The sequence below is a fragment of the Charadrius vociferus genome, unplaced genomic scaffold (assembly GCF_000708025.1).
Source record: "Charadrius vociferus isolate BGI_N301 unplaced genomic scaffold, ASM70802v2 scaffold430, whole genome shotgun sequence".
Classification (NCBI taxonomy): domain Eukaryota; kingdom Metazoa; phylum Chordata; class Aves; order Charadriiformes; family Charadriidae; genus Charadrius; species Charadrius vociferus.
Window position 1 is genome coordinate 2,324,344 of NW_009646541.1, and position 20,509 is coordinate 2,344,852.

Here is a 20,509-nt window from a genome sequence, read left to right on the forward strand (position 1 = left end):
CGGGCCCTTCGGGCACTGCGCAGGGACGGGGGACGCCTGGCCGCCAGAGGGGACGCAAGGTGCCTGGCGCAGAACGAGCGTTTCCCCTGCTCCTTTCTTCGAACTCTCAGGGAAAGGCAGTGCTCGTTTCGAGCAAATGAGAAGGCCGCAGTCACGAGATGCACTTCTAAGTGCACAGTTTCACAGAGGGGTCTTCCCCCGCATCTCGGCACCGGGAGCGCTCCGGTAGACCACCTCCCGGGCGGCGCGGGCACGTCCGGCGGCCATGGGGCACCGCGCGCTCCTGCCTCTTGAACGTGAAGAGCAGCCGCGCTGAGCTGATCAAAAGCTCCTGCGAGTGTGAATTATTCTCCGTGAATAGGTTTCTACACCACAAAAGAACATTTCATACATCATATTTGAAACAGATCGGAGCCTTAAAAGCAACTTTATTCTGCTGCCATTACAAAACAGAGCTTTCATTGTCCGCTGCTGAAACGCTTTGAGTCATCATCCTCCCGTAATAACTAATCTCCCGCTCGCTCTCTTTGTGTCTGACAATTTGGGGACAGCCCAATTTCAGGAGAGGAGAGCGGCACACCGGATTGAGGGTGGACTCAAACACCCAACTAATGTTAAATGAATTTGCTTTGGAGTACGATTCACTTAAGCAAATGAATTCTGATAATCTACTTTGAGAGCAGACTGTAATAATAAATGGTTAAATTGCAGCAGCAGCAGCATCTAATAAAGATGGAGCCAAACATGATTACGAAAATCAGGAGACCGAAATAATAAAGTATAATTTGAGAAACCTGACAACTATTTATTCTCCATGTAAAATCCACAGCTCACATTTTTGTCTAGTTTTTCATGCCAAACCTGCTTCTTAGTTACTCATACTTCGGTCACTCCAGCGACCTACCATAAAGCCCCTGTCACAGGTACGCGTGCAGAAGCCTACGGACACGTGTATCTCTGGGCATCTCACGCAGAGCTAAAACACGGCTGGCACAACTGTGGTATCAAGGACTTGTCACCAGTGACCCTCACGAAGATCCAGCCAAATCTGTCCAGGGCTCTACAGGAGAAAAAAAACAAAAACACAACAGGAGGAATTTTAAGAATGGCATAATGCCCATGCACACAATTTCAGAGACAATTTAAATTTGATCTTCTTAATTCTCAAGCGTTTGATTTTACACAGTAATAACATGGGCTTTTTTTGTGTAACATCTAATCTGAGGGAAGAAACCTTAAAGGGAATACTTACGAGTGAATTGACAATTAATGTATTTCACTTTCAAGTATCTGCTCAGCAAGATGCATATTGAGCGTATATCTGAGCTAATGAGACAGAGGGAACCCTTATCTACAATCATAAAAAATTAAATGCAGCTAAGACACACGCCACGTGTTCTTGAAGATAATCGGGAACTTCATATACTGTACTATGTCAAACCACTTACCTGCTAATAGACAGTTGCTGATCGTACAAGATTTCCCCCAGACTCTGAGGAATGCTCATGTATAACTAAAAGCTTTCAGGATTTACCTCCTTGGAGCCAGTGGTAAAACTCTGGGTTAAGACTGTGTAAGCCTTCTCACAAAATAAGGTAAATTCATAGCATATATTCATGAAAGAAGAGAACCGAGTATTAACACTGTCAGGGACCTCATTAAAATAACTCTATTTTCCCGATTAGCTCTGGTCCCTCACACCCCGAGCTTTCTTTTAGGAGTATATTTGAATAAACAAGAGAGATCTAACAAATCTAAAAATAACAAGGTTTGTCTCTCTTAACTTACGTTCTCATTTTTCCATTATGATTTCTATCATGAACAGAAGAGTGGCTGAATTATCTGATGATTTCCTTTAAGGGAATGCTGTCGACTCTCTGTCGGACGTATCTCAGCCATGCAAATGATTAAGGAAAAGATACCGCAGCTCCTCTAATGCAGCACGTGCCGTATTTCACAGCTACTAATGTTACAATCTTCAATAAAATGCAGCCAACAATTCCCTTCAAGTCATGAAAGCACTAAGCTTAGTCGTGAATGACTGCATATAGAATATGTTGTGACACATGCAGGAAGCGTTATGTTTTATAAGAAGAAAGTTCAGGTTCTTCTTGCCAACATGATTTTGATAAGGAAGCAAGTCTTTGCCAAAAAAAGATATGTTTGTTTTCCAAATCCTTAAATAGTCCTTACCACTCGTGTATTTGAGCTTCCGCTCGTATATGCCGGCATACAGCATGACATACGGCATGACTCAGACTGTCCTCTCTTCAATCCACGAGCACACAAAACAAGTGTGGGAATAAAGGGTCCACGCTTTATTCATCATACAAGGAAAAAGAACTATAATCTAGAGCAAAAAGTATCTGGTGAGAAGTAATAAACTCTTCCTCCCGGCCAAATCCCAGAGCAAAGCCTTTGATCCACGTCAGAACTGTGTTAAGCAGAAGGGCGCCATCCCCGTGCTCTAAATGCCTGCACCCCGGGTCCACAACCCGACCAGCTGTACTGGGGAGCACGTGGAGGGCTGGATGCTCGCCGTGTGTTTCTGCTGGCCCTTACCTGCTGCCGGCTCTCCTGCACCCAGGGAAGCAGCAGGCGGACCCCTCGGGAAGCCATGACTTGCTTGGTGAGAGTCCCTCTGCTCTTGCAAAAAGAGGGACCCCTCTTCTTCTGTCCGCAAACCGAATAATGCGAAAGGCAGGTGCGATTCAGGTGGGAAAAGCTCTGGTCCATCTCGCCTAGGAAAGAATTGAAAAGAAACTTGCATGGGAAATCCTCCAAGTGAAATACTTTCAGAGAAACATACAATGCATTACTGCAGTTGCAGTTCCAATTTGCTTTTAGTTCCTAAACTTCGAGGATTAGATTATTACAACTCTTACACAGAACAAGCTAAATTTATCACTGTTCCTTAATATTGTGTTGCACTTTACAACAATAATGGAACATCTGTTTATTTTCCAGGCTTTTTCTCTAAAAAATATGTCATTTGTCCATATATTCATTATTGCCCATTTGCTTTTCATTTACGAGAGCTAAGGGTAAAGCTTTCCTTTTCATTTACAAGTCAATAATACCTTAATTTCCATTTTTAAAATGGCATTTTATTTTTCCTGCTATATTATAGTTACCTCCAAAGGGGGAAAAAAATGCATTTAATTTGGAGCACGTAGTATCTTCATTTCTAATGCTAGATATACTAGTTCCTAGTCAAAAAGTAAAGAACAGGTGAAAATTCATAACTTAACCTAGCAAAACTATACATTACCCTATATACCATGTTTAATTGGCACATACCGTAACATTTATGCATAACTAAATATTCTGTACTAACCACCAAAGGCTTCGCGCCCGGTACAACACTGGAATATCCCACCTGGAAGGTAATGAAGACTGAGCAAATAACTGCCACCTGAGGTCTGTCTGCGATGACAAAGGGATGCTTCCCAGCCAAACATACAGCAAACCCCTATGTGACGCTTAGCCTTGAAACGGGTTTAAATTCATCAACTTAACAATTTTGAGTTGGTATTACAGCCATGGCTGCAAACTCCGTGTAATTTTATATATGCTTGTATATACATACTTACAGACACAGCGCTTTCTGTCCCCCGGCCTCGTGTCTCTGCACCGCTCAGTGCTGCTCACGGCGTCAGCGCAACTGTCCTGCAGGCGGCCAGCGAGAGGGACGTGTGCCCCCGCACGGCGCCGGCACTCAGGTCCCTGTCAATTCACTGGGTCCGCTAATGGCTGCAGAGCAGAACCGAACAGGTCTCTGTGCAACTCTGTAAGGAAGCGACGGAAAGCACACGTTGTTAAATCATGACTTGACCCCGCCATACCGGCCACAAGCCGTGATCCGCAGCTGCCCCATCAGTTAGATGTTGTTCACCCGTTAACTTGCCGGTGAGCTCACCCACCAGGAGGCATCAGATTGGCTTTTAGAAATTCCCCTTGTCTTAACGACGGCACACTACTGAACGATGGTAATTAGCTTCAGGTATGCTCATATTATTCTGAAACCTCTGAAGAACCTGTTGACTGCTTATTAAAAAAAAAAAAACAAACAACCAAAACCAGACAGACCGACCCACCCTTTGCTATGGCAATCAAGCTCATCTGCGTTTCTGTGGGCATAGCGGAAATCCCCTGATAGAGTTCAGCTGCGGATATAATGTGGACTTCTGAACAATTCCGTAAAAGCTGAATTTCTTGTAGACACGAAATAGACTGTTCTGTTTAAGGAAAGACTTTTAGAAAACAGATGGTTAACACACTAATTGACTGGCCAGTAAGGAAGACTGTACACTAAATGAATAAATTCTTGTTGTATATATACTGCCTATTTGCAGCTCTTCTGTACAGAAATTCACCACTATACATGAGAACATCACATCCACATCTCATTAATACAGTCATCGCTCTTTAACATACAGGCTGTTTTCATTTATGAAAGATTACATCTGCTTTGGGGTCTTTTCTATTTAGTCCACGGTATTATATTAAAAATATTCTAATTAAAATGAATACAATAGAGAGTTTTACAAAATATTTATTTTGAAAAAAATCACTCTGTACAAATTTAACATTCTCAACACCGAAGTTTTATAAAAACGCTAACACAACAGAAAGACGAGTGAAACATTAAACTAATCCTTTCTTAAATTACAAAGAAACGGATTCATTCTAAAGAAGCTATTGTAATTCTAAACATTAACCAAAAGAAGAGAAAACTTCATAAGATTTTACTTTTTTTATCTATTACAGCCAAATACATGTAACAAAGGAGGACTTTTCCCATCCTTTTTATAAACTCCCCCCCCAACACTGTCCACAACTAAACCAAATACTCTAAATGCTTTACACTTTCACTGTACATAGCTTGTGCTCCAAGAAAAGCTAGCACAAGTTGATCATCGGTTTCTCAGTGCCTAACAAAAAGTCACCTCTATACATTTGGTACAAAAGTCTCTGTACAAACCAACTTTGCTCATGGAAATTTGAAGCAATCAAATGAAAGAGTATTTATTTGTGCCTTCGGTTTGGTATAATGAAGGGACAGTGATTAAGTAAAATTTCACAAAGTAAAATTCAGTAACTGGGAATACTGTCTTTTTTTTTTTTAATAATTACTATCGTATAAAAAATTTATATACTGCAGGCTACGAGGGATGGCAGACCCTAAATCTAACAGTGCTAGTTTTATAGTCCTCATCATAAAATAAGATTTTTCTGTACATTGTTTCCTCTCTTCATTTTAAGCTGCTTGTGAAAGCTGTTGTTGTATATTAAACAACATTTTCTAAACAGGAGGAAATGTCCCCTCATGAAATTAAAACCAGTAAAATTGTCATATTACTGTAAACACAACTAAAACGAAGACTGACAAAATGCAGTGTGACAGGTAAGCCATGGTCTGGAAAGCTTTTTTCACATTTTCTTAACACAATTTATGGCTCACACCACAAACAGCAGCAAAAAAAGCTATTGAAAATTTCAAGTTACAGCCAGGGGTGCCAGGCAGGATCCATACGACACAGATTATCCAAGCTATTGGCAGCTGCTACCAGAGTGTTGACTTTGCTTTCTCCTCCTTCAAACTGAGCGAGATTGTGAAGCCGAGTCATGATAGCAGTAACAGCCTTCTGAACCAGTGAAACCAGCTGCTGGCTGTCCATGTTTTCGGGTTGCCCAGCTGCTGAGAGTGGAGAGGAAGTATCCTCTTGTGTTTTCTTGTGCCACGCGATTATTTCATCCCGTAGCACAGTTTTTAGGATGCCATCAACCTATATGAAGGAGAAAAATCAGACTATTATATTTAATCCAAAGAACCATCGGGGTTATCGAATTGTAACTAGATTTTAGTCAACGGCATGTTGACACTTTTGGCTCCGCATTGCAATCTCAGTCTTTCGAAGATGAGTACGGTTTCCCATACTATTGCCTCTCAAGGTGTTTCTTTTCATAAAAAGCTTTCGTTACGAAAACACAACACAATGATTCCTACAGCAATGAAAAATCTCATAAACTATAACATATATTAAGATCTTCATACATATATAGTCATGCGCATTTTTAAATTACTCCACTAAATTTGACTTTTCCCGCACACACACACAAGTCTTGTGCAAAGATTAAGAGTGCTTTGCAAAACTGGGGGGTTTCTGCACAATGATTATGCTCTCAGGGAATACCGTTCTCTGCCGAACAGGGAAAGAACACTGACTGCAACATCCATCCATATGCATGTAATAGATGTATGCAAATACAGGTGTATGTATAGGCCAGTTCTACCCTTGGGTGAAAAGGAACTGCCTGCAGCAAACAGCTTCTCATCACTAAGCTGAGTTACTGACATTAGTCAGTCAACTCCAACAGTCCTGAGCTTCTAAAACAAACCTGTACATATCTCGTCTGAGCCAAATTCACTGCACACAACAAATAAAACACTTTATAGCACATATTGGTATTACGCCAACATATACAAACACATATTAAATATATTGTATGGACACCTGTAAAAAAGCTGAATGCAGAAAATGTTAAAAGCATTCCTCTTAAGTCCAAATGACAGAAAATCTAAAGCAATAATCACTACATGCCTGAACTGAGCTGGGCACCCGTCACTCCAAAAAGAGTAAGTGGGCACCTGTGCTCTGATGTTTAAGAAATCGTAGAGTCATAGAATCTCTCAAGTTTGAAGAGCCCACAAGGACTCTCGAGCCCATCTCCCTGCGCCTCGCAGGGCTGCCTAACACTAAACCATACGGCGAGAGCATCGTCCAGGCGCTCCGTAACTCTGACAGGCTCAGTGCTGTGACCACGTCCCTGGGGAGCCTGTCCCAGAGACCCACCACCCTCGCAGTGAAGAACCTTCTGCCCAACCTGAACTTCCCCTGACACAGCCTCATTCCATTCCATCCCCTCGTGTCCTGTCGCTGGTGACCAGAGAGAGGAGATCAGCACCCGCCGCTCCGCTCCCCCCTCGAGGAAGGTGCAGACTGCCATGAGGGCACCCCTCAGCCCTCTCTTCTCCCAGCTGAACAGACGGAGGGACCTCGGCTCCTCCTCGTAAGTCCTGCCCTCGAGACCCTTCACCCTCTTGGTTGCCCTCTGGACACACTCTAACAGTCCGATGTCCTTCTGCTGAGGCGCCCAGAACTGCGCGCAGCGCCGGAGGGGGGGCCGCCCCGCGTCCGTGTGGCCAGGGCGGCTGGGCTCCGTCCTCCGGGGTGGGCACTGCAGCGCTCTCTGCACCTCTGCTCACACGCATTGACGTGGCTTTGTAAGGTAAGATGATGAATTATTACAAAAATAGTCTAACACTGCTTTCTGTATTACAGATAAAGAAACAAAATCACCCTAGGACATATTCCGTCTTTTAAAAAGTAACTAGCTCACACCACAGCTACGGTACGTTCTGCGCACCGTCGTTCTGGTGCAAATTGCTTGCCTAAGTGTAAGCGCCTCATTTCTGGAAAGCATTAGGATTTAAAAGGAAGTTGGGCAATTTCTTTAGAAAACTACACCCTGCTAAGAGCTAGAATCCATCAAAGTAACAGCCTATCTTTAGCATTCTACTCTGCTAACAAAGGGCCAAGACACATTTCTATTCACAGATTATTATGAAGATTCTAAATGATGTTGCATTTGTCATTGCGCTGTTTACCACTGCCAGAATTTGTAAGGATTTATGAGGCTAGAGCACTGAAACAATCAGCCTGAATTAACATGTTTGGACAAAAAAATTAAATTAAGGGTAGAATTACACCTATCTTCCTACTGTTCCTTCCAAGAAGGCAAATCAAAAACATTTCAGCTGGCCTTTGTGATGACCTTAGGGTACGATTCAGAACCAAATACGGACTGTTCAGTTTCTACCTTAACCAAGAAAGTGCTGTTTAGTTTATAAATTGCCAAATATAACATGTCTGTGGACAACCTTTCAAAATGTATACAGACCTTAAAGTTTGGCTGTGCAAAGCAGCGAGCTACTGCAATCATAGACGCCGTCAGTGGACCAGACACCCCGATGGTGGTAAGAAATTCAGAGATGTTTGGAGTAAGTCGGAATGGAACTGGACGATTGGCATCCAAATCTCCAGTAGCATCATTAATGTCAAAGCGAAAGTACGCTACATTTAGCTTGCCAGTATCCTGGATTCAAAAGCAAGATGCACAAAATTAAGTAAAATAATAGATTTTCATTAATGAAACCAAAAGAACTTGCATTTTTGTTTACTGTTAAAATTCTGAGTACAAACAGTACTCCAATAGCTTTTCACTCTTTCAGTCAAACAGTTTTTGAGCAAAAAAGTTAAAATTAAAGGCACGCACAAAGTCCGGTATGTATTTCTCTCAAAACATGTGTCCAAACCCCCTCACTAAATACACACCATTGTACTACTGCACCCGAGGAACCGGTCGTTCGGTGGCCTGGGCTACGAGGAGCCACGCAGACAGACCCATCCCCATTCTCTACGCACCCCCGCCCTGGGGAAGCCTTCTCGATGCGTTGTTCACCCCGGGTAAGCATCTGAACGCTTATCTAGAGGGATTAAAGAATCTTAATTGCTATAAGGAGTGTAGCCCTCCATGCATTAAAATGGCATTAAGACTTTAATATAGACCACCTTTGCCCTACGAGGGTGGCAAGCCTCATTTTACGTGTTGGGTTAAAACAGAAAAATCACTATTAATAGGAGTTGTAGCCTGACGTGATGGCAATGCTGAAAAGAGAACAGTATTTGAAAAAGGGTATTCCCCTTTAAGAAAATGAAGCTCTAAATTTATTTTTTTTTAATCTGTTTGACACAGAGATACATTCAAAGCAATATATTTGAAGGAGGACTAAAAAGAGGGAATCATCATTTACATGAACAGTTCCAATATCTAAGAACGATTTTACAGACAAAGTTCTAAATTCTCACCACAGAAGGTAGGGCTGATGTCCACGGGGACTGCAGTTTAAATTACTACCTACATGCTGTGCAATCACATATAAATGAAAAGCCTACTGAAATGCACCGCTAATTATATCTGTCAAATTACTGTTTTGACTCATTTCAAAAGTACAGTCCAAATTTCCATTCGATCAGAGACGACAGCATGCATCTCGCACAAACTCAAGCATACCTGGGCAATCTGCAGCATTTCAGGGTTGAGTCTATTTAAATGGAAGATGAACTCTGCAAAGCCGATCAGGGCTAACTGAATGGTGAACATCTTCCGAAAGGTCCAGTAGTCGGTAGCATTGGGGAATGTGTGCAGAGCCCACTCCTTCAGCATGCTGCGCGGCACCATGTTACTCTGGACTTCTTTGAGTATATCTCTGAGAACCTACATACGAAAAATAGTAGTTGAAAGAGATCATTTTTAATACACTTCTTAGTGTATTAAAAACAGACAAATACGCCAAAAGCAGCGACCAAACTTGACTCCACTGTTGTATCCCATTTTAGGAAAAACATCCTGAACTTGGATGCCGTCAATCCAACACCACTTCCTCACTTCCTTGTCCAAACACACATATTTTGGTAGCCCATCCACTGCCCAGCTAGAAAATATTCTTTATCTGAAAAGACTAAATTTTTAATAAAACCGTATAAGCATGAGAGCTGCAAAGAGGCATGGCACAACACCTGAGACTGGGAAGTTATATAACCTGATTTGAAATATCTTCTGTTCAAGACTTCCAAGAAAATCAGAAGTGAGCTAGAGACACTCAGCTCCCGATGCTCCGCTTCCTTAGGGGAAACTAACGGAACATACCTCTCTCTTTTCCAGCTTCAGTGCAAGCTGGGTATGCGTTTTGCAGCAAAGAAATAAAATCCCTTACTTTAAGCATAATGGCAAGATCGAAACTATACATGGGACCTACAAAGGATGCAACCTAAAGGTGGCCGTCTGCACGGCTTCTTCCTGTACAGGGTAAAAGGTGAAGGACTTCTCTTGCACAAGACAGGGAAAGACACCGGGTAAAGTCATTTGTAACACATATTATTACAGCAAAATTACCTCAAAAATACAGCAAGTAAAAGCTGAGAGCTGTATCCAACTGTCTCTGTAAGCGTACACTGTGCAGTAGTTTTTTCCCTAGATGTAAACATTTGCAATCTACCAAAATATTTAATTACTGTAGCATATACTAGCCTAATTAATTAGAAACAGAAATAAAGTTAGGATCTGTTCTATTACACCAGAAAGCCTGATAGTCATACTGACTTGAATTAAATGGCTGTTGGAGAGTTTCATAACCTGAAGGAAAAATCCTCAAAATAGAAACAGATGTTACGTAACACTTCATTTTATTTTGTAACAAAGAAAGCCCAAAAAGATAGTTTCTCTAAACCATGTCTGTGGTGCAAGTATAACACGTATTTTCTAACGGCTATATTTGAAATGGGACTGGCATTTCATGTAAGAATTTGCATTAACCTTAAAATAAAACCCATAAAATAACCTCATTTATCACAATGGGATGTTTGATGGAGGTTACAGAGAGAGGAGCTTTGTTCTGTCTGAGCACTACCCCTTATTAGGGGGAGATTACTCAGCTGTTTCTATTTGACTTAGATGAAATGAGTCCACTGGCAATTTCAGGAGTCGCATTAGAGGAACACGGGGAGGCCGGCACCACAGAACATGCTGGAACTGCTTATGTAAATTAGGAACGCTGTTTCCCATGTTATCAATTAATTCTTCTCAAAGCCCTATACGAAAGAGCCAGAAACCAATCAAGGCCTTGCCTGATTTCAGTTGCAGGTACCCAAAACAACCTAGAGTAAAACAAATACAGCTTTTTTGAAGCTTTCCAAGATAATCAAAAATACCAAAGAGATTTAAGAGTTCCCATAATACACTAAGCAAAACCAAAATAAACCCCAAACAATGATACCGCCACCTCTGTACCGGTCTCACTCTGATGGACACAGTGTAACAGCGTCCACAAGAAAAGCCCTTGATTAAAATTCATTACATATTCCAATACCTGATGGCTCGCTTGAGTCCCCCGGGCCTGGACCGTTGCCAGTCGGTCGTAGTAACGAGAAATGGGGTTGTCATGCTCGATGCCTTTCTTGGCACAGCGCTGCTTATAGATCTCCACCAGGGAAAAAAGGACTGGGGGTCATTTGGGACGGGGGAGAGAGGGAGGGGACGGGGGGCAGAGAGAGCAAAACAAAACAAAACAGTTAGTCCATAACCCGAATGCTAAGAGAGGAATTAGCATGCAAGTATCAGCCCTTAAAACACGACTGTGATAATCAACTGAAGTGTATCATGAGAAAATTTTTATTACTACACTCATAACTAATTCACAAGTTCAGTTAAAAAGAAAGCAAGTATGATGGCACGTTTTTTTTTATCTTAACAGAAACATCTCAACTATATTGGCAAGAAAAATTGAGGACTCGTTACTCTTCCTACTTTTATTTATCTGCAGAAAAGAGGGTAATATTTTGTTCAGAGTCCAATGGGTTTATAGTATCTGATCACATGAGACTGGCATTATGTCAATAAAAATTACTCTGAAGAACAAACTACGAAACTCAATAGGGTATTTACAGCGATTCAAACTGGAGGAAAAAAATCTGAATGTAGTTGAGGAATAGACGTTTAGATGACACTATGTGAAAATGACATAGGGAAGACAGCAGAATATTCAATAACAAGAAAACTTAAGCCACTGAGCTTCTCCTTGATGAGCAGTAAACTTACAAGAACCCTATTTGCACTTTCAGGGTGCTCAACTGATGTGTCGTCCTACTGAGTCCCACGCGCATCCCCGCCGACACCGCGACAGGCACCGCGGCTGCCCTCTCCAGTGACGCTGGCCGTCCCGCTTGCCAGCGACCTCCAGTTACCACCAAAACTGCTCTCTCCTCATTTCCCTCAGAAACTGTAATAACTAACCTCAGAAATACAGGGAGAAGTTGTTTAAATGCGTTTAAATTGCTTGATGTAGTAACTTCTTCAATCTTAAAGAAGAAAACGCATTCTGCAAGGAAGGGGTATTAATGAGCTATTTCTTCTCGTCTCCTTCCACTAACCTCTGGCAGCAGAGAAATTAATGTTCTTTAGGCCCTTTCAAATAGTATCAAACCACACAGTACAGAATTATTTCCAAAACCCCTATAGTTTAAAAACACCTCTTTGAACCAAAACGTGTCACTTGCTAATCATGTTATAGAGAGGATGTATTTCTGTATCAGTGGCCGCCTTTGTCCTATCTTTCAAGGCTTTAGCTACTGCATTTCTGTTACTTTGGCCTCAGAGTGACACAAAATGGTCTTCACATACGCAGAGACACTCTATCTACCCTTTGTTATACCAAAGCCTCTGGCATGGACGTTTTGGTCTCTCTGAAGCCAGCAGTCAAATACGCATTTCTGGCTCTGTACGTACAACCATCACCATCTGGGCACCTAAGCGCACACAGCAACTTCATGTCAATAGATGCTATTAGCCCAAAAAGGAGGACTGATAAAACCATACTGCTTTTAAATCAGGTCTCAGCACTTTTTTAAAGGGACAACAGCAAAGCAGCAGCTTTGTCTTAGTGTCTTTAATCAAAGTTTCCCTTATCCATAATGTATTTCTGGCTCGCCAACCACGGATTATCAGAACTGACTAATGCAATGTACAGAACTCCTTTACATGAACTTCGTAAGTGATTCATAGACCTTCTGAAATAGAAAGTATTTATACGTTAATATGCAGTAGCTACACAGCTCTAAGTGGAACCTGCCAACAGCCTTACTATTTGGAAGACATAAAAGTTTAACTATTTTAAAGCATTTACATTAGTATTTGAATCACCAGCAGATCAAGTATGTTGCCGGGCGAGACTCTGCTATTCTGTTTCTTATTTCATGAACGAATTATTTATAATCGACATATGAAAAAGCCAAGATACACAAGGAAAGAGAAAGAATTAAGACTGTGTTCAGCCTTCATTCACTGCTCCTGATTTGAAATGCCTAAATGTGTGACCTTTTTATTACGTATTTCAGCAATTTATACACATAAATCATATTTGAACCCTCCTTAACTCTCCTCATTAAGGCCTCCCCACTATTATGTTTATTCTGTAATATTTAAGCATTGCCAGGTGGTGCTGTTGGCAAAGTGCCCTCTCCAAACCAAGGAACCTTTTAGAGGATCATAGAATTATGCTCAACAGAAGCCCTGCATCCAATATCCAGATTATGAATGGATTTTATCTGGCAACTGCTAACCAATCAGTACATATTCCTGCAAGTAAACATCAGCATGGATATATAAAGTTACTGCAAAGAAACTATATATCAAATTCAAAGCTCTACAAAAAACTTTCTTCTGTGTTAGGTGGAAGAGGAAGAAGAAATTCAGTATTCATATATTGCAACTTGGGGAGAAAAAGTTTTGTTCTGTCCCTCTCCAGTTGTCTCTAAATGCTTGTTCTGAAGTACGTATACCCGTTGCCATAGCAACAGATGCAGCGCGCATGCCCCTGCTGATACGCGTTATTCACAGCTGAGCTTGATACCATAAACGATGCGCACAAGCTCTTCTAAAAACACCCGAGCTCGCATGCAATCAACTTTACTTCTTCAGAGGGGTGTGACAATGCCAGAAAAGACTAATCACCTAGACAGATGTGAATTTACCTTCTGAATATTCAAAAACTTCAGTATCAGTGATTAGTAGCTGTCAAAAAACTTTAGCAATTTTAATCTTTGAGTATAACGTGTATTTAACAATAATATACAATCTCTCTTTTCAGTACCTGTAAAAAACAAATGCCTTTTTGTGGTTTCCTTTCTTTTCTCTAAGCAGGGGTTCAGAAGGCGAAGAAGTTGTAACACCCGCTCTTCTCTGCGAGACTCGGTCAGGCACGCGTCGTTCATTACCAGGTAGGGGTAAATCTTTCCATTATGGCCTCGGATGTAGAGTCTCCTCGCCGCAGTGTTGTGTTTCTGAACTATCTCCACTCTGGGCATAAACCTGTCGGGAAGAAAGGGACGTTAAAGCACCTGAGCTAATATCCTCTGGTATTAAATCAGGATGTAAAAATAAAACAAAGCAAAACAAACAAAAAACCCACCAAAGAGTAAGGCAGTGCGACGGTATTACGAGGCCCCATTCTATTACCCAGCTAGCCCAGGGTGTCTGTTCTGTAGTCAAACACTCTTCTGTTTATTTCTTTTTAAGAAAACACAGCTCTTGAGCAAAATTAATCATTAGATCAGACCTTTATCACTATTTTGAAGATTAGTACCTCTATTGCCTACAACAGAACAACTAATCCCAACTTATATCAACATAAAATAAAACAAAATGTGCTCTTCATGTAACAGTACAGTTGCTTAGTGAGGCAATGTAAAACTACCGGAGGAGGATAAAATAAAGGTGTTATACCAAAGTATAACTCTATAGATGTAATTTAAATATATGAAATGTACAGGACATCTACTTTTGCAGAGCGGATGGATGGAGAAGGTTTTCATTTTCTCCTGTTTTCAGAATTACAGTCGCCAAAGGCTATTTTTAGGTTACCTTGCGATCTTGATGTAGTAATGTGTTGGCTTCGGCATAAGGAATTCTCCAGGTATCTCTACTTCTGCAGTTTGAGCTGAAAAGTTACTTAGAAAGCGGCACTTTTCCTCTATGAGGAAGAACTTTGGAAGCTGTTTAGTTTTTGCCTCCAGAATTTTGATCCATTTCTTCAGTTTAGAGATAAGATTGTGAAGTTTCATTGACCCGGGCACACTGAAGTCAAAGTCTAAAAAAAAAAAAAAAAAATACAGACATCCTCAGCATTTCAAATTCTATACAGGGTATTTAACTATCAAGAGTCTGAAGTCGGCATTTTCAAAGAGGTTCTTTCAGCCACACGCCCTCAAGCAAAATCCATTACGGAGTCCCACACAGAGCACCCCCCCTTACGCAGAACAGCACCACACCGCGCTCAAACACTCCAGTAAATTGGAAAGCCACTACGATCAGCAACTCGCACAAGAAAAGGAAAGCACACTACCAAGCAAGTCCAGCAGAGAGGCACGGCTGCCTCTGAACCCTGAACACAAAGGAAAACACAAAGGAAAACCAGCAGGTTCGGCCAAACAGAGCAGCCAGAAGAAGCACGGAGGAGGGGTGGAGCGTGGCCGGTGCAGGATCACACGCCAGCAGCAGCTCTGCAACTCTTGGTGCTGGAGGAGAACACATCGCACAGTTCCATCGCGCAATCCGAACACAGGTAGAGCGCGCGCGCTGCCTCTCAAAGACAGGCTCTCTGGACTATTTCATCTCTGTAGAAATCCTTTTGGTAAGGTCCTAAAATTATACATAACTTAAACCTGTCAGAATCTGCTACCTCTTTGTTGTACACAGCTCTAAAGTATTCTCTATTATCTCGTAAATAATGAACTTCCCAAGACTTTCCTGTTTTAGTCATGCAAACATTAGAAAAGCATACTGTGGAAATTTTAAATACTATTACTGTATTTAACTTCTCTATACTGCAACCAGACAGACTGCACAGAAAGAACGCAGTCATGAACCAAATTATTACATCAGATCTTTTAGTGAAAGAGGAAAAGTAAGCTTATTTTACAGTCTGGCCATGTAATTTTCTCCCCATTTCATTAAAAGTGATTTATTTATTTAAAATCAGCGGAGGCTTTTTACTCTTAAAAGAGATGAAAGAGTCTCAACTGAGGATGCAATGTAGAATCTGCGAGCAACTGCAGGACAAGCAGTAAAATCGCTGTTACTATTATTCTCTTATTCTGAGCTGCAAGAAAATTCTCCTTATTCTTTCCCGGCTCAGGTAGCAGTTGCGTGCCACCACAGGAAGAACAGATATGATGGCCGAAGCAAAAATGACAATATTACGCAAACAGCCTGCTCTTTCCTTTGCAATATACAGCACTGCAGCGTGGAACTCTCCTCTGGCCCACATGCAAGTCAAGGAAGAGCTTTCCCAAGGTCAATACGTGGTCTCCAATAGACTGCAAATAATTCTGTAACAGAAACCACTGCCATATCGGCCCTTTGCTGGGCCAACACCAGTGCCACCTTCTCAACGCTGCTTTCACTAGTTCCAGAACACAGCCAATAAATATGTTGGAATTTCCTAAAAGAGGGAAAATGGATAAACCACATACATGAAATTATGGTTCAGCACTTCACTACCACAACAATGAGAGATTAAATAGAATTGGACAAGAAGATAAACTGCTCGTTCTGTAAACCTCAGTAGTTATGGCATCCCAAATTGTGCATGTTAAATAACAGACTTGAATTTTTAAAAAGTGTTTCTATACCAGAGCCTAAAAGACGCCATTTTAAGTTCAACATGTTACATGTGAAAAAGCAACAGCGAGACAGAAACACAGAATGTCAATTCAGTATTTCTGAGATTTACAGCTACAGCAGAACAGAATCTTCATTATGATTCAATACAACAGAAAATCAGTCTCAAAAATGAGTCTGAATCTTATTGCAGAACCTGCATTTCTGTATGTGTCACACACAAGATTTTCCTGTACTGACAAAAAAAAAAAAAAAAGAAAAAAAAAAACAATTGTGAGCGCTACTCAGAGGAGAAATTAAATTGACCACATAAATGTGCTACAAGCATCCATCTCCAAGCGTGCTAACAGTGAATGAAGTACAGGCGCACAGCAATTAATGCATATAAAAGTTTTTTTCAACCTCAATTAAAACCACTCCAAACTCTGATTACCCACAAGACTTACTCCCGCAAACAAGCTCAGAACATTTGTTCTGTTAGCCACAAGAGTTCACAGCACTCTATACGTACACTCTTTTTCTCCAAGTTCTCTGCTTTACATGTACAGGATACTAATACCAAATAAAATAATGCAGTCTGGGATTCCTTTCATTTTGCTGTTTTGTCACTTAAACAAAATATCAGCGAACACACGACCCAGCATATTTTGTTGTGCATCCACAATGTACTGATACCTAAAAGCTGTCAGTGGAAGTCTTAAGTCTACTCGCCTAACCCAGAGCAAACACCAGCACACACAAAATCCTGTCCACTTCTATTAAAAAAGAAAAAAAGTCTATAGTGAAAAATGCGGGTTTGTATTTATGGATGATAGAAATTAGTGTAAAACATGTAATATTCCCTTTTCTTTTTCTAGGTGGTACGGGCAGTGCACGTAGTGCAGTATCAGTGTAAAACACTCGTCGTCGTCCCAAGCCTACCCTCTAGTGAGCAGCGGGAGTACATCACCTCACGGAGCGACAAACTACTGAGTCACTTATCTCCTGAATCTCTCTAGGGCAGGAAAGTATCCCCAAATTGCAACTAGTTGTGCTGATGTGAATCACCAAAGTAGTAAAAATATGCATCAACATGTATTCCTTACAAGAAAAGTCGTTCTGTTCACCACGAGAATAGCGGCAGTTTGTTGAAATGCCTATTTCAGGATTTCTGCAGTCGCTTTGTTTCCCAGTGCCAGACGGGAAGAACAGGGAGTTCACTCAGTCGCTTTGCTCCTGTGGCAGAGAGCCCCTGAGAAGGAAAACCACTTCAGCCGGCAGCAGGGGAAACCCCAGACCAGGCATCATTTGTACAAAGTCTCTCTGCTTTGCAGACATCTTGATCGACAGAAATAGGATTTTTGTTCCAAACAAATCCACTTCTTCAGCACTGACTACTGGAGAACATCCTTCTCAAGCTCACACATGCTGGTCTAAAACATCTTCCGCTGCCAGCACCTCGTCCTAAGCAGAATGGGAAGTTTACCTCCGTCTGCACTGGCGATGCCCACAGGAGCCACGACACGGACTGCACCCGAAGAGCGCGCTCTCTGGTCTCACGGCTGCTACGGATTTTGCAGTGCGAAAGATGTACTTCAAACAAACACGTTCATTCGAAGTCTTGAACGCCTCAGGAATTGCTGCCTGAGTCCACCCAACGCAGCGTAACTGGCAAGCTCTCGCCACTCCCGGAGCAAGGACAAACCGGGGCACAATCTTCCCCCCAGTGAGACAGACCTCAAAATCCTGACAGTTCCTCACACAACCAGATAAAGCTTCACACGTTTTGAGTGGGGGCTGAACCATCCCTCCTCATGAAGCAACACAAAAAAGAATACACCTGCGTTAGGAAAATTAGAGTTCCAAACACCCTGTCCCCCCACAAGCCTTGACGTACTGAACACAGCATTAAAAAACAATGAAAACACCTCCAAACGAAGACTTAACAACTCAACCCCCCCCTTCTGCTACACTGGCAGAAATAGTTCTAATCAGTTAAAAGTAACAGGCGATTAATGCTTTCGGAGCAAGCAATTGGTCATTTGTAAGATTTTAAAGGTTATTGTGAGCAGAGACAACGCCCGATGGCACTGGATGTTCCTGCCCCAAGGTCCCCCCCAGAGCCAGCACATCCCGCGCCAGACGCCGCCGGAAGGTTGGCTGGGCAGAGCCGCTGGAATCTCTGTGCCTACCACGCTGGGGAAGACCCAGGCATTCTCCAAGACAGAGAGCTGGCTTGCCTGTGAAGTGATTCTTCAGACGTTTATATACGCTCTACCTTCCCAAAGGTTCCTTTCAATCTTCCAAGACCTTTTGGAAAGCACCAACAAACAGGAGCGATCTCGGGAACAGGTGAGCCGAAATTCGAAGGAGGACGTGTGCTTTATCACGCAGCTCCAGAAAACCAAGACTGTAAAGACCAGACCGAGGTCAAATACGATGCTCACTCCAATCTCTTGCTTTGGATTTTCTGGATAATATCCTGTTATTGAAAACCTGGACTGGAAGTAGCGAAAGAGCTAGCCGAGTGACGCTATGCTCGCTCTTGAGAAAAGAAAAAAAAATCCTTCAATGGGCTGAAAATGAGTAACAGAGCTCTTCCCCCTGCCCTCTCCCACACTTCAGAGCAACAGTGGGACTTGAAGGAGCTTTCTCCTGATTCCAGTTTCCATTCTCAGTACAGAACTCATTGTGCTGGGTGCCAAAACTCTCAAGAAAATGATCTTGCCCTTTAAGGGTATGTTTTGGAATTTTCCATTCGTATTCAGCTTCAGTGGAGAGATGGTTGCAGCAAGAAGCATGATCCACACTCGAAACTATCATCTGCCCACAAAAGAACAATCGAGGCAGTTTTTCTCCTCCTTTCACTGCTGAGAGAAGTCTCAAAGGGAGCACTTCTCAGCATTTGCCTGTTCTTTGATGTCAAAGGTTTAGCAGAAAAGGAGAGAAGGAACAAAGAACAGATGGTCACAGAACTATGCATTTGATGTTCCGGAGAAAAAAAAATCAAAGAAAAATTTAGTTTTAAAATATAATGTTAGGATGGAAAAAGATGACCCATCAAAGCTCCAACGGTCCAGACGGCTGCAGACAAATTATTCCAAATGTGAGAAATGGCGAGAGTCCCCCAGTGGCTCTGAGCGGGAATCGAACGCAGCTCCGATGGTGGTGAAGAGATTATGCAACCAAACATAGTTGAAAGTGTCTACGAAACAGAGCTGTCAACATGAATCTGGAAATAACTGAAGAAAACAGTTTGCTCCAAGACAGCTCCGCAGCTCGCGTACTTGTGAAATGGAAGGTGACCGCTGCAATTATCTGTCCGTCATCCAAACGGAACTGGTACCCAGAATCAGAACAACCACCAACCGTGAACCTTCCAGTGTGACAAAAGGCCACAGTAGGCACGATTTGCAAATGCTTTCTCGTACGTTAGAACAGCCTTTGCCATCTTCAGTACGGTGATTATAATCCTATTCATTTATTTATGTGCATTTTACTGTTATTGCAAAATTAATAAAAATTTTATTTTCATTTTCTGCATAATGAATTAAAGTACCAAAATGCATAAGTATATCGATCAGCTTAATTTCTTCTGTTTTCCCACACTTCATTCACAAATTAAAACACTAAATTTATTAGATTAAAATAAAATCAAATCTAGCACTAAGCAAAATATTTATTTTAATCCTGTAGACATTCATGTTTAATAATACTTGAAAAATAAAACATTAACTCTGCTTTCTGTATTTTTTTGTTGAAATTACTTATTATTAAACTAAAGTTTACTAAGAAACACTTCTCATTTTATAACTTTACCTGATTTTCATGTCCAGGCCTATGTTAGTGTTCTTTATTTAATACGTTGTTCCATATAATTCTTTATAAATGCTGTGATTAGACGGTAAACCTGAAAAACTTAAATGCCATTTATCTATCAAGCAGACAGGCAAAACAATACCCAACAGCATAAAAAAACAGAAAATTCTCTCAATTTTTTATTTCAACTAAAAACTGTAACTGAATTGTAATTAAACTTTTTTAATTGTTTTTCTAGAACTGTGATGAAACATTAGTTTAGATTTTGCAGACTTCAGCCTGGCGCTGTATTTAGTTTCCCTCTACACTTTCTGAAACCCCAGATCTCCCTAACACTCAAAGGAAAGAAATTAAGAGGTACTACGACAGACCAAAAATAACTCAAAACCAACAAAACCTGAGCATACCAACA

The 20,509-nt window shown here is 41.5% G+C and overlaps 1 protein-coding gene across 1 annotated transcript in view; it reads right to left on the minus strand.

The window, feature by feature from the left end:
• Positions 1-5,239: 5,239 nt before the first annotated feature.
• Positions 5,240-20,509, minus strand: part of TRRAP (transformation/transcription domain-associated protein) — a 94,010-nt gene continuing 78,740 nt past the window's right edge. The window contains exons 65-70 of the mRNA XM_009886198.1: positions 14,542-14,767; positions 13,772-13,989; positions 10,994-11,124; positions 9,139-9,342; positions 7,966-8,160; positions 5,240-5,789 (exon numbers count right to left, since the gene is read on the minus strand). Coding sequence (XP_009884500.1) covers positions 5,505-5,789; positions 7,966-8,160; positions 9,139-9,342; positions 10,994-11,124; positions 13,772-13,989; positions 14,542-14,767 — 1,259 coding nt within the window. The 3' untranslated portion in view covers positions 5,240-5,504. The remainder of the gene's footprint in view (positions 5,790-7,965; positions 8,161-9,138; positions 9,343-10,993; positions 11,125-13,771; positions 13,990-14,541; positions 14,768-20,509) is intronic.